At 42.9% G+C, this 14,782-nt stretch overlaps 1 protein-coding gene across 28 annotated transcripts in view; it reads left to right on the plus strand.

Annotated features, from left to right (window-relative positions):
• ANK2 (ankyrin 2) overlaps positions 1–14,782 on the plus strand; it is a 566,593-nt gene that overhangs the window by 332,396 nt on the left and 219,415 nt on the right. For all 28 annotated transcript variants that reach the window (XR_012158530.2, XM_073340925.2, XM_073340929.2 and 25 more), the window contains one exon: positions 6,812–6,913. Coding sequence is in view for 27 of the 28 variants with exons in the window: in XM_073340925.2 (XP_073197026.2) it covers positions 6,812–6,913 (102 nt within the window). In the remaining variant the exon portion in view is untranslated. The remainder of the gene's footprint in view (positions 1–6,811; positions 6,914–14,782) is intronic.

Raw genomic sequence — 14,782 nt, forward strand, 5'->3', positions numbered from 1 at the left:
TTCGCTGAATTGCTGCTTTGGATCTTTGTCCCTTGGATGTTGTTGTGAGATATATGTTTCAAATGGATTTAAATGAAGAACATCATTGCTTGCTTCTCCTCCTTTTCTATAATGAAAAATATATTGGCCTACACAAGGGGTGGGCAAACTTTTTGGCCTGAGAGCCATATCGGGGTTCTGAAACTGTATGGAGGGCTGGGTAGGGAAGGCTGTGCCTCCCCAAACCCTAACCTCCCCCTCCCACTTCCCAACCCCCCTACTCCTTGTCCCCTGACCACCCCCTCCTGGGACCCCTTGCTGCTAACCGCCCCCCGGGATCCTACCCCCTATCCAACCCTCCCCGTCCCCTGACAGGCCCCCCTCTAAAGGCCTTTTCAGAATGTGGCCCTGCAAACATGGGCAGAGGACTCAGGAGGAGCCGGGGCAACTGTGCAGCCGGAGAGAAGCGGCAGTTTCCCCTTCAAAGCACCACTTCTCTCCAGCCGTCTGTGTGGCCACTGGTGCTCCTGCTGAGTCCTCCGGTCGTGCTCCCGCCACCTGCACCGCCCGCCTGCTCCCCGAGGCTGCAGGTGAGCCTCCATCCCTGCTCTCCCCTGCCCCTACAGTGCAGCCCCCTCCTGTGCTGGCGGCACGGCGTGCTGAGGCTGTGGGGGAGGGAGGATAGTGGGGGAGGGGCTGGGGGCTAGCCTCCCCAGCCGGGAGCTCAGGGGCCAGGCAGGACGGTCCCGTGGGCCATAGTTTGCCCATCTCTGGCCTACACCAACAATATGTTCTGTTCTCTTTTCTGAGTGTACTGAGTATAATGCACCTGAACGCTACAAGGGTGTGTGTGTGTGTGTTTGTTTCTGACCATGTTCAAAGATCCACAAAGAGAAGAACGGAAAAATAAACTTGGTAATGTATTGGGGGAAAAAAAGTCCAACCAATTAATTTAGAATTACACTTCAGAACACAGGGGAGCTCTTAAAGCATCATTATGGTTCTTACCAATGCAATAAATGCCAAAGATGTCCGTGATGGATAAGTCATTAATTTACAAAGCTACTGAAACTTTATTTGACTTTGAGATTCTGCTCATGCTCTTCAGTTGCTTTCCCCAATACCGGAGAACCAGATTCCGTAAGCACTCTCAGGCCCTACTTCCCAATGAGGCAAGTGATGCAGGAGCCATGGGTTGGGGACTTGAGTCTCCTCCCATTCTCTGGAAGGAGGAAACCTGGCAGCAGCAGAGTTGCTTTCATGAAAACAGTAGACTGATGACGTCGTCTAGCTTTTATTGCTGTAGGGAGATCAGGGTGGATTTGATTTAAATCATGATTTAAATCACTAGTCAGGAAGACTTGATTTAATCATGGATTTCTACATAAAAGTGCATTCTTGTTGGTTGTTATAACCTTAATACATATTCTTCACAACTCAGAGATAGATGAGACCCAAAGTGGGTCTCTTTTATGGCCTGCTGCTATTATAGGATTTCCCTTCTAGTGAGAGAATGGTATGGTAGATCTCAAATCAGTGAAGGCTACACTCAGAAAGACCTCAAGACTTCTGGAATATGCTGCTCAAACAGTTTCACTTTTGTTTCTACTGCCTGTCCCTCCCTTCTCACATTATCTCCAGACTTCTCCTTGTCCAGATCTATTCCGCCCCTAACAATCTTCTATTCATTGAACTTTTTGAAACTTTTCACTTTTAGAAAGAGGTAAGGGATTGACTCTGTGTTCACAAATGTGCAGAGAGAAAATAGGGTTGAGGTCTGTTATTTCTCACCTCTATATAATAATTATTTATTTTTATTTAAAAACACATTTTGCTGTTAACAATCATGTTATCTCTGGAGACACAAATCCACATTTGGGAACTGCAAAACTAAGCATCTCTGATGGTGTCTTCTAGACTGAGCACTGAGTCCCATTGGTTAGAGCGAAAGATTAACCTAAATAATCTATACAGAAGCCCCTGGAATCCCATAAGATTGGGTCCCTAATCCACAAACTATTGGAACTCATTTATAAAACTTTTCTTAAATATTACATGAATATATTGTCTCTTTGAGCTACAATGTATCTTAATTAAAACTATCTTTAGATGAATTTTTTTTATTTAAATCGGATTTTTTTGAGGAAAAAACCTATTTCAGGGTAGGCAGCAGGGATATTTGCTAATTTTACAAAGAAAAACAGGTGTTTTTTAAAAAGAAATTAATAAAAAAAGTTAAAAAAATAGTCAATGATTTTCTATATAGAATAGGGAAAGGAAATTCTGTTTTATGTAAGAAAATTGAAAACAGAAAAACGTAAAAGACAAAACAAATAAAAGAAGATAACAAACTGCCTGTGACTATAGACATGTGTCTTTCAGTGACCTGAGCAGTTTGTCCCTGGCCCTGCAGTCAGACCTCCGTGGCAAAAGGGTCTGCCAGTGTGGATCCACTTGCAGGACCCCGGCCTATGTCTGTATGTTGTATCTGTTTCCCCCCCACATCTGTTTTTTCCTTTTTATATTGTAAGCTCTTTGAACCAAGGAATGTGTTTGTTGTCCTGAGAGAGCATGAAGCCTGATCCTATTTGAGGTTTTTGGGTGCTACGGTAACACAAATAATTAACTAATTTGTCTTGTGTAGATTAAACCAGGTCTGCTTCCGGTAATTAACTTGCCTTTGGGTATTCTGGACCAAATTCCTACGATGTAACTCCACTGAAGTCCACAAGATGAAGTTGGCCCATTATTTCAAAGTTTTGGTTGGAATTATATTTTTATTGATACTCTGGAAAACTCTTATTAAAAGAAGAAACTAATTTTGATTCTAATGGGATTCTAGAAAATCTAGTGACCATACTTTGTTGATGAAACTAGCCAGAATTTCATCATTTCCTCCATTATAAGTGATTAAAAGTGATTCTTTCCCCTATTTAGGAGAAATGTGTTCTCACTCTGTAAAGTTACTGTGAAGCCATATCAATTTCCTTCTGAGCAGATACTCTGCTCTACCTGTTTTTTTAAAAAAGGGAGGAGGGTTTGAAAAGGAGAGAATATCAGGGATTTCATTTGAGCTCAATGGGCTTTCACATCAGTGACTTGTAAAGCGCTGAATGGATTGTAATCAATGTACGATACGGTTCCGTGGCAAATGCTATTTCATCTGTTTGTGTTTGTGCGTTGACACTATAGGCAGCAGTCACATGCATCTGCACTCACAACCTGTACTATCGTGCTGTTCCATACTTGGCAGAGCCAGTGATAGAGAAGATGTTTAATAACATGAGAGGGAGTACCATAAAGAGAAGGGGAAATAATGTACGTGCAGTGCGTGTGGCAGTGAGGAAGAGGTGAGAGGGGGGAAATTAAGATTAGGCTGGGGCTTTCAAAGGGCCTGAGAGATTTATGTCTCAAACTCTCATTGAATTACAGTGGAATTTGAGCAACTGCTTCTATTAGGTTCCTTTAAAAATTTCAGCCCTAGTATTTATAGCTGAAGTACATATTTTCCAGAGAGAGAAGTTTTTGTGGTTCTTTCCATGTCACTCAGGACCAAAAACTATAGTGGCAAACAGTTGGTGGATGGAGATTTTATCTGGCTTGCTATTGTGCGAGCAAAGAAAACAAACTGCAGTTGATCCTTTTAACTTTCAAACTAAAATATGTTCACTACCCTTTGACTAATGATTTCACAGTGTGCTTTCACAAGTATGTCCTACAAGGTGTAGAAACTTTTGGTCTGCTTGATCTCCCACTTGACTGGCCAGCCCAGCTTTTCAACTGGTACAGAGAATACATTAAGCACTGGTTCGTCCTTCAATCCAAATTCAGCGGTAGTACCTGCTCCTTTTCTCTCTGCTGAGGTTTTGATATAAATCCCCTTGATATAATAAATTCCAAACATGTCCCATCACAACCTCTTCTTTTACCATCTCTCTGTAATAAGAGCAGGTCTGTCCCAAAGTGCAGGTGTCACCCTTTAAAATATTTATGCACTGCAATCAAATCTTTCCTATTCTTTTTTTTTTTAAAGGCTAAATATGTTCAGCTCTTGAAGTTTTGCCTCATGGTGGAGACCTTTGTAAGGATCTGTAGCCTTTCTCTCTATGCTTGAATCGATACATATATTTTTTTTCTTAAAGTTCTGACACAAATATAAACCTAAATGTTAGCACTTCTAAAACTTTAATTTAGATTTGTAACATACAAACCCAACACCCCTATTCCAACATCTGGGCAGCTTTGACAATTGTTTAAAATCACAACTAAGCACAAACCAACAGCAAGCAAGCAAACTTTTCATTAAAAAGAAAAAATAGGAAAAAAAACCCACCAAACACCTCACCCTTTCTAAGAAATTGCTCCTCAACCAACCTCCTACTCTTCAGAATCTCTCCTACAAAGCTCAACCCTGTAGTATGACCTGAAGGTCAACACATCTAGGATATTTGAGACCAAGTGGGTGGGGAGCAAATTCTGAAGCCAAGTGATGCTGGCAGGACATTCTCAATGGCCATCTTTTAAACTCTTCTACACAGGGGGAGGAGGCTTCAGCATGAGCACCTCTCCTGCTTTTAACTCCAGCAGTATCACATGAAGAGATGCAGTCATTCAAGGAGGCAGGTACCACACCAGTTAGGGTTTTATGTGTTTAAAACCCTTTGTCAATGCTTCTACTTCAAGACAGTTGATTTTTTTCAAGGTCAAGTAAAAATTACAGTATAATTTTGCTGTGTGCACACACGTGTAATACAGAAGATGCTGCACTGCTCAAGATCTCCTTTGATATGGACCAACGGTTGTCAAACTTTTTTCATTTCTGGACCCCTAAAAAATTTCAAATGCAGGTGTGGATCCATTTGGAAATCTTAGACATAGTCTGCAGACCTCCAGAGGTCCACGGACCACAGGTTGAAAAGCACTGTTTTTGGTAACAACAACCTTTTGTGGACCCCTTTCACATAGTCTGCCGATCCCCAGTGTTCCACTGATAATAGGTTGAAAACCACTGATACAGTTTCAAGCATGTGGCAGAGACTGCTGCTGTGTCATGCTTCATCCAATGCCTGATTGGCTCACGCCTCAGGCTCTGTAAATCCAAATTCCTATGCTACCTTTCTTCTCCACCCTGCTGTGTGTAAGAAAGATCGTCTGTTTTCTTAACACCATAAAAGACGTGGAAAATGTACTGAAATTTGCTGAAAGGAATTTGGAAGGAAATTTTTTGTCTTGGCATGAAATACAGTTGCAAAAAGAATAGTTCTAATGATCTCCATCTGCTGTAGATTAAAATAGGTAGGAACCAGTGATGTAAATTGATCTCCTATGGAGGGATGAAGAACAGTGGTGGTTGAAATAAATGGATCAATGTGATTAGTATTATTAAGCTGCACAAAAGCTGGCTTTGAGTATTGTGGGGCCTTCAGGAGAATGGGCTTCGCAGTCTTGTTCCTAGCAGGGAGATGGGAGTAGATGGAAAATGTGTTTAATGTAAGTGTGAGATATTTCAGCAAAACTTTAAGTAGCAGACCATTCTTATGCCTATTCTTCTGCATCACTATGATCTCAATAATTTCCTCCTGTGCTAGAAAGAATGTTACCAGTCAAAAACATACTAGTAGATTTTTTTTTATTTAGCCTTTCCCTTCAAATTGCATTTTCTGTTCTGCCTGCAGAAAGTATAAAATAGCAAGAATTACTCTCTCTTTCATTAGGTCCCCAAATCTTCATACATGACCATAATCATACTGATTTAACCCTGCTGCTATAGCACTCCTTTCTTCTCTCTCTGCTGACAGCTGTATTAATTGGCAATTGACTTAACTGCAGGCTCACATATGTGCATCATTGTGTTTGTGTCTGTTGGCCAATCTGAATTCTGTGCTCTAATTAAAGACAAAGGGAGCTGGGCTAAAAGCATTTGATACTCCCTTGGGTTACTGGCAATAAACCTGTTGGACTTTAAATGTGAATATATGAGCAAAAACAGCATAGGAGGGGAATGATGATGGTTTCAACATTATCTTGGATATAGATACTTCACCTGGATATAGATACTTCACCTGGGATACTTCATCCCCTTTGGGTCTGTGGCCCAAGGTTAAACCTACCTGCAGCACTGTTTTCTTGGGAAACTTGTTAGGGCTGTCTGCCGTGCCACATTTACACACTCTGTTAATAATTGTTCATGTGTTCAAGCTGTTTTAGTCATGCTCATCTCCGCTGATTACGGATGTCTGCTGGGGCCTTCTCTCATTCAAATATTTTTACTGGGTGTTTTGAGTGAGTGAGTGTTAGCCAGGCACAGTCAAATAAGAGCCCAAACTCTAGTGAGATTTCTCTCTCAATAATGGAAACAACAGCAGAAGAGATGATTGTTTGCTTATGACCAGGCGAAATGTTAGTAAACTACCTTAGAGTCATCAGAGGTTCCTGCTGAAATGTTAGTAAACTATCCTATATGGACACATATATAGATAGAGGGATTCTGTGACTGGCAAGTTGGTTGTACTTAGCTAGACTCTGTTCCTTTCAGTACTATTGTTAATGCTAACTAGCAGGATTTTTACTCTCTTCCTTCAGGCTAACTAATTTTTTACCTTTGGCAATTGTTGCAATATTTTGCTCAGTCTGAGACTCGATAGGTCCTTTGTACCAATTTTGTACTGTTTGGGGTGTATAGGAATCAATGAAGGTAAAATGTATGGACAGTTTTCTTTGCACCATATTGTTACAGCTGCAGCATACAATGTGGATACCTATTATTGTATCAGTGCTGTATTCTCTTTAAAGCAGTAATCTGAATTTTGTTTTTTTCCTCCTCTTGTCACAGTCTGACAGCAATGCAAGCTTCCTTCGAGCTGCCAGAGCTGGCAATCTGGACAAAGTAGTGGAATATCTGAAGGGTGGAATAGACATCAACACATGTAATCAGGTAAGAGAGACTGCATGGGCATCTGTTTGCTGTACACAAGTATTGTATGTAACAGATAAAGACCCTGCAAATAGGAAAACCTTACATGGCTTTATGGTTTAGATCAATTTAAGACCTTCACAGTCAAGTTCTGAGTCAGTTTGGGCTACATTTTCAGCCCTGGCCTTTTACTTGGAGCATCCACTTTGGCACAGATGACTACGCCCACAGCACATATTTAACAGAACATCTGTATTGTAAGCAAACAAGCCTTTCTGAGCCCCTTATTCCTGGCAGTACCACAATTCAAACCACACTGAAAAAGTACTTTCTAGCTAAATAAATTGGCTTTGGGTGTGAAAAAAATGTTATAATTTAATGTAAACCTTGGATTCCCAATCATACTAGCTGGGAAGAGTTTGTTCCTGGGCAGTTCTTTCTCATGGATGAGTGCTCTGCAGCTGGCTTACTACTTTTTTCTTCCAGCTCCTCCTCTCGTGTCCTATCTATTGTGGTAGCAGAGTGTAGTGAGGTTCAGCTTCCCAGCTTTAACAGTCACCTATGCAAGCTACCACCCCACCGATATCTGTCCACTAGTTATCCCAATCCTCCTCTTCACACTGCTACTCATGCACTCACTCTTTTTCAAACAAATAAGAGGAACTGATATTTTTCATATTATATGCAGTGGTGTTTAAGGCATGTCTGTCCTAGGATATTAGAGACACAAGGTGGGAGAGGTCTTCAGGACCTGAAGAATTCTGTGTAAGCTCAAAAGCTTGTATCTCTCATCAGCCAAAGCTGAGATTTACCTCTCTCCCACCTTGTCTCTCATTTTTCATATTCTCGTTCCAGCAACCCTGTGTGACTTACAGTGTTTTGCTACTGTAGCTCACAGCATGAGACACTTAGCCAACCTACAAACATGCAGGTCATGCAAACATGCAGCCAGTATTTATTTATTGTTATTTATTTGTACTGCAGTAGCATCCTCAAGACCCAACTGGGGATCATGACTCCATTGCACTAGGGATTGTACACACTTAAAATGCAAAGATAGTTTCTGCCCCAAAGAGCTTGCAGTTTTAGTATGTGATAAGACACAATTTGGGATAGCGGCACAAAGTAATAATGAGACGACTATAATGAATGTAAAAAGCAACATTCACAGCACACCAAGTGCCTAGCCATTGTTAAGTGTTGTGTGGGCATCTTTACAGAGAGCTCCTCACATGCAGAAGAGAAGAAAGTGTGAAGGTGCTTGTGTGAAACTTTGATTAAAGAGCAATAAAGGCTGGTAACACTAGCAGAGCCAATGAGGAGGTTGATGGCTCTAGGCCATATAAGAGAGAGGCCGTAATATGGTTTTAAAAGTGAAAAGAAGTAATTTGTCCATGATGCAGTGGAGAATGAGGAACCAGTAGAGGAATGCAATTCAGTTGAAGCAACAAGCCAGGAAGATGATTTCTGCAGCAGAGTTTTGAATAGATTTAAGGACTGTGGGCTATAAAACTATTTTTGTGAGCTAAATAAATAAGATAGAGGAGGAGATCTGAGAAAGTGAATGTTTGTTTTACATGCATTAATACCATAATTAATAACTCTTTGGGGCAGGAACTGTCGTTTTGGTCTGTGTTTGTACCGAACCTATGACTAGCCTCCTAGGTGTGACAGTAATTCAAATAAATAATAATTAATGTAATTATTATTATTGGTCAAGATTTTTAGCAAATTTGGTATTTTGACACACATTCCAGGAGAAATGAACCTTGCCAAATTGCAATATATTGTGTTTGTTTGTTAAGTACACAGAAATAAACATAAAGATCTACATGAATCTAATTTACTAATAAGCACCCCAATTTGAGTCCGCATTTTCTTTTTTATATCAAGTTTTTTTTTATATCTAGTTTCCCATGATGTTTCCCTAGGATGATCTGATTACATTACTGCAATTTGATTGCTCAGGAGGTGTGGCAAGTAAACATGAAAGAAGATAGAAACAATGTGTTTGTACAATTCACAGCTGTTGTATAAATGCCTAAACTAAATAGATACAATAACTAAAAAATAAAGCTATATAATTCTGCTGTTAAGCATGTTGGTACCAAATTGTGAAGTTGGCAGGGGACCTCTTTACTTTTATGGTGATTCTGCTACGTCCCTAAACCCCCCCGTGCACATCTTGCTTTGAATTGCCGTGAAGTAAATTTTCCCTATAAGGCATTTAACTCCTAGAGCAGAGGTGGGCAGGCCACGGGCCACATCCGGCTCATGGGACTATCCTGCCTGGCCCCTGAGCTCCCGGCCGGGGGGGCTAGCCCCTGCCCCCCCTGCTATTTCCCCTCCCCCATAGCCTCAGTGCGCTGCGCCCACCTGTGCAGGAGGGGGCTGCACTGCGGGGGCAGGGGAGAGCAGGGAAGGAGGCTCACCTGCAGCCTCAGGGGAGCAGCTGGGTGGCGGGAGCACGGCAAACGTGGGTGGAGGGTTCAGGAGGAGTACTGGGTGGCCGTGCAGCTGGCTGGAGAGAAGCGACGCTTTGAAGGGGAAACTGCTGCTTCTCTCCAGCTGCGCGGCTGCCTCTGCTCCTCCTGAGTCCTCTGCCCATGTTTGCAGGGCCACATTCTGAAAGGGGCTTTAGAGGGGGGCTTGGATAGGGGGCGGGGTCCCGGGGGGCCAGTCAGGGGGCGGGGGTATGGATAGGGGTCAGGGAGCAGGGGGGATTGGATAGGGGGTGGGGTCCCGTGGGCAGTTAGGGGCAGGGGGTCCCAGGAGGGGGCGGTCAGGGAACAAGGAGTGTGGGAGGTTGGATGGGTCGGGGGTTCTGAGGGGGGCAGTCAGAGGGCAGGAAGTGGGAGGGGGCAGATAGGGTTAGGGTTTGGGGAGGCACAGCCTTCCCTACCTGGCCCTCCATACAGTTTTGGAACCCTGATGTGGCCCTCAGGCCAAAAAGTTTGCCCACCCCTGTCCTAGAGAGTCAGGTGGAGGATCTGTGGATGTTTTCCATAAGCAGGGCATTGAGAATCCACTCAGGCAAAAGAAAGGCAATTTATAAGTAGGTTGGGACAGCTACAAAATTAGCCCATCTCTCACCAGGCCACATAGGTGAAAGATGGATATTGAATCTTTATTTCTCAATTATAACAGAAGATGTATACTATCACAACGTAGGGTGCAATCCAGACCAGTGAGGGATTGTGTCACTACTTGCCCAGCAACCCTGTGTGACTTAGTGCTTTGCTGCTGTAGCTCACAGCCTGAGACACTGAGCCAACCTACAAACATGTAGGTCATGCTCTGAGTGTTTGTGTGCTGTGTAGCCAATCCAGGTTCAGCAGCTCTGACCCTAGTAGTATGTCTATGGCCCCACAATCCACTCAGGCTTCCACCAGCCTTGGTTACATCAAGGTGACCCCAGCACACTTCCAATCCTGAATTTTCACCAAATCATGTGCTGTGTAATGTGAAGCCCTCTTCTGGACAGTTCAGAGAAATAACAGAGTAGTTTTTTTCCTCTAAAGACAGAAAAGCACATGACAGCTTTTTAACTTAACCATGGTAAATAACCCTTCTCTGTATGGTTTATGGTAAAAAAAAATAAAACAAATATTTTAACAGGACATAGGTTAAGTGATGCCAAATAAAATGAATAAAGTTAGAAAGCGTTGCATGTAAAAGTGAAAATATGCATCTAAAAATTTAAAACTGAATCTAGCAAGGTACACGCTTTGTTCAAGATGGTTTCTCACCTATATTCAGTTTCCAGAGATGACTTCCCCCCCATCCCCTGTGGTTGAAGGACCCATCTTTCTCAACTTTCAAGAGCTCTGTTGCCTTGTGTCGGTCTAGTGATGGATGCCAAAGATGGCTTCTACCTTTTCTTATATCGTTCAAAGACTTTGTTTTAAGAGGCAGGATGACCTCATGCTGTTTTTCCTTTCCGGTGGACTTCCCATCACCCCTTTCTGATTTCTGTGTAAATGGGGCTTACATTGTTTTGATTCCACTGTGCTGAATTTACATAGGAGACAGGTAGATAGCTGCCTCCTCTCTTGTCTGAGAGGGAACCTGTTTCCCACTCTTTGGCCACAGACTTTAAAACCTAATATTAAGTATCCTTATTTCCTCATATAGTGTTAGTACATACATTTCATCATGGTATCAATCACCAGTGTGTCATTAGCTTTCAGAAAAGACCTCACTCTGTACAGTTTTATAATACAGTTATATTGTATACAATCAGTTGACACAATTGCTTATCATTTGAGGTTCAACCCCTCTTCCTTTATAAACCATTAAATGTTTGAAATGGATTCTTCTGAGGGTTATCCCTCAAAGTAAAGTTTATTCAGGCTTTGAGGAAGGTGACATGGAGTCTGGTGGTGAAGGACACTTCATGCTCTTTCTTCCCCCACTTGTTAGATTAATAGCTTTGTTTACCTAATGTGTAGAAATGGACCTTCATTGTCTTTGCCTGAAGACAGGGCTGATCAGAGAATGAAATATACATTCTGTTGTCAATAGCAGACCTGTTTACCAGCTCCTCCTGAGGTGGCTGATTTAGTCATAATTCCACTATGTCCATAACTCTTAACACACATTGTGTACTTACCTCACCCAAGAATATTAATGATCAGTGGTGACTTTAGTTTTCAAATGAGACTTCACAAGGCATATTTTATAAAGATTATTACAATAGTTTGTAGGGTGTGAATACAGAGGTGCTTCTAGAAGGTTGGTTTTTCTTATCTGCACTGGGTTTCTAATGCATCTCCAACTTCAGTGGTTGTCATGTGCTAGTGATGACCTCCTTGTTTGCTAGAGAGAAGGAGGCTCCTTTGATCATTTAATTCTCAAACTCTAACCTAGCATCTAAAAATTCAGAAAGCATCTTTTTTGTAATTTTATAGTCAGTGCTTGACCCTCAGGTAGTTTTATGTGGGTCCCGAAGCACTTCATAATTCCAGGGCAGTTTTAAATGGATTCAAATGAAGTAATGGGAGGTTTTACAACTATTGGTGCCACTCCTCCCTTGGGAACAATTGCTGGAAACGTGGACATGATTGTCCCACTACAAGAAAGATAAAACTCCAGTTAGAAAATGTACATGAACACAGTGGGAAACATTCTAGAGGTTCCATGCAATATGTAGACATCCCTTTTTACTGTGGAAAGCAGTAGGATCAGCCACCCCCTTCTTCCTGGCCATCTAAAGTATCATCCCCCACAAAGCATCTGATTGCTATTGACCCAGAGTGCAGAAGTCTGAGGTTTCCCTGGCTATTTCTGTGTGGTATCTGGCTGTAAGCAAACACTCAGTGGATTATTTTTAGCTGAAAGGCTTAAGTGTGTCCAAGCAGATTAAAATCTAGTTGCTCACAATCACCTACAGTAAACAACGTCCCTAGTGCCGAATGCCAATTAGTGCTGTTATTAGAGACTCAAATGACTGGAAACGGGCCAAATTTTTTGGATTTTTTTTAACTATATCTACAAAGAGTTGCAAAAAGACTTGTAAATATGGAGTATATGAGAGAGGCCCATTTATCACGTTTTAGTTTGTTTTCCCATCAGTGGTTGGTTGTTTTTACAAAATAGTTGTACAATAAAATTAGCATAAAGAATGTTGAGATCTAGTTTTTCTCCTTGGATTACTACTCACCTTTGGAAATGCTGTTACTGCTACAAAGGGTGCCACTGTTATGCACAGCATCCAGCCCGAGGCCCTCCCTTCCCCAAAGCCTCCCCCCCACTCATTCCATGTCCCTCCCCCTGCCGCTCACTCTTCTCCCACCCTTGTTCACTTTCACCAGGCTGGGGTAGGGGGTTGGGGTTCAGGAGGGGGTGAGGGGTGTAAGCTCTAGGATGGAGTGTGGGTGCAGGAGGGGGCGCTGGGCTGGGGCAGAGTGTTGGGGTGCAGGAGGGGGTATGGGGTGCTGGCTCTGAGAGGAGGATCAGGGCTGGAGCTTGGGATGCAGGAGGGCGTTTGGGGTGCTGGCTCTGGGCAGGGCCTCAGGGTGCAGGAAGGGGTTCAGGGTGCAGGAGGAGGTATGGGGTGCTGGCTCCAGGAGGGGGCTGGGGGTTGGGGTGCGGCCTCCCACTGGGCAGCACTTACCTCCGGCGGCTCCCAGTTGGTAGCGGGCTCAGCAAGGCTGAGGCAGTCTCCCTGCCTACTCTGGCCCCACACTGCTCCCAGAAGGGGCCAACGCGCCCCTGTGGCCCCTGGGGGGGGTGGGCAGGGAGCATGTGGCTCTGCATACTGCTCCTCTCTGCAAGCAGAGGCGGTGCTTGCAAGCAGGAGCAGTGCGCAGAGGGAGACCCTGCCACCCCCTCCTACTCTCAGGGCTGCGGGGCTGCACTAGCTGCTTCTGGGAGTGGCATGGGGCTGGGGTGTGGAGTCTACCTTGCTGGAAATTGCGATCGACTGGGAGATCCTCTAGGATCGACCAGTTGATCGCGATCAACAGTTGGTGACCGCTGCCTTAGACTTTGGGTTGGGTTTTTCATCAATAAGCCTGTTCCATGAGCCCAGTTTGCATCAAATAGTGACAGAAGACCTAATCTTGCAAACACTTAGACACATGCTTAACTTTTTGCAGTTGAGTAGTGCAGTTTAATTTAATGGGACGACCACTCATGCATATGGTTAAGCATGCATATAATTATCTGTAGGAGTTGTGCTCTTTTGGGACCAATACTGCAAGTCTAGCACCCGTGGTTCTCCCACTGAAGTCCGTGACAATTCCATGTACTAAGAACTTGCGAAATCAAGTCATGTATGTCTAATTTGCTGAGAACGTCTAATGAAATTTGGGAAAAATGACCCCTGAATTTGTACAATGGCTGAGAGTTTGCAGGAAGGAAGTAAAATTTGCATAAAAGCTGATGTTTTAGATTTTTAAAAAATAGGTAAAGGAAAAATAACCAAACACAAATGTAGCAAATACTTCAACAGAAATTTCATCCAGTTCTGTTTCGGGACTAAAACCCTGCAAGGTGAACTAAAATTCGGTGCACAGACTCCAACAGAGGCTAAAAAAAACAAAACCCCTACTTTTAGAATGATCAAAAACAGCTGCAATGTATTGGCCATAGGACTGGGCTCAGCTTACTGCTGGCAGAACTCACACTGTGGTGAGTTCCCAGTGTCGGTGAATCCGCACGAAGCCGGAGTGCAGTCTTGCATATTGATGGGGCAGGCTAGGAAAGGGTCAGGGCCAGGGCCAGGGCCAGGTCACTGCTGAGTTATTGTGATCCTCTCATCTCCCAGTAACCTTCTAATATCTCCTAAACAGCCTCACTAAAATCTCTTGTTCCCTAGCTGTCCATATGCCAACATTCAGCCCAGAAAAAAAGTCTTTGTGATATACCATGGTCATTGTAGAAAGCTCAGATAATGAAGGTTTAGAAGGAAAAAATTGTCAAAACTCTAACTAAAATTTCACAGATGAGGCCATTATTTTGTTAAAGAGTGGTTTTAAGAATGAGAACCAAAATAATCACATAGCTCTTCCTAACTACTTCAGAAAAGTATCTTGTCTGCCAAAGTAAAATAGGAGATGATTAAGTAGTCAAGTGTCACATCAAAATTTGAATAAAAAAGAGTTGCGGGGGGGGGGGAGGGAGATCCTTCTGCACTTCAGAATCTAATGTTGTACACTCTGTGTTATTGAGAGCATAAAGAGAATTACTGGGTTCTTTTTAAAAGTATTATTTGAGGAGTTTCTATTTTTTTTAAAGAAATGGCTTGTTCCAAAGAATTGTCAGTATAATAGGTAGAACTGGGTGAATGCTGAAAAAAAATCTGCAGATACTTCAAAAACATTTTGGCTATGTTCCACCCCATTAGTTACTTTTGAGAGGATTTATGAGAAGCAAATTCTAAATTTA

This window comes from Lepidochelys kempii, chromosome 4 (genome assembly GCF_965140285.1).
Source record: "Lepidochelys kempii isolate rLepKem1 chromosome 4, rLepKem1.hap1, whole genome shotgun sequence".
Taxonomy (NCBI): Eukaryota; Metazoa; Chordata; order Testudines; family Cheloniidae; genus Lepidochelys; species Lepidochelys kempii.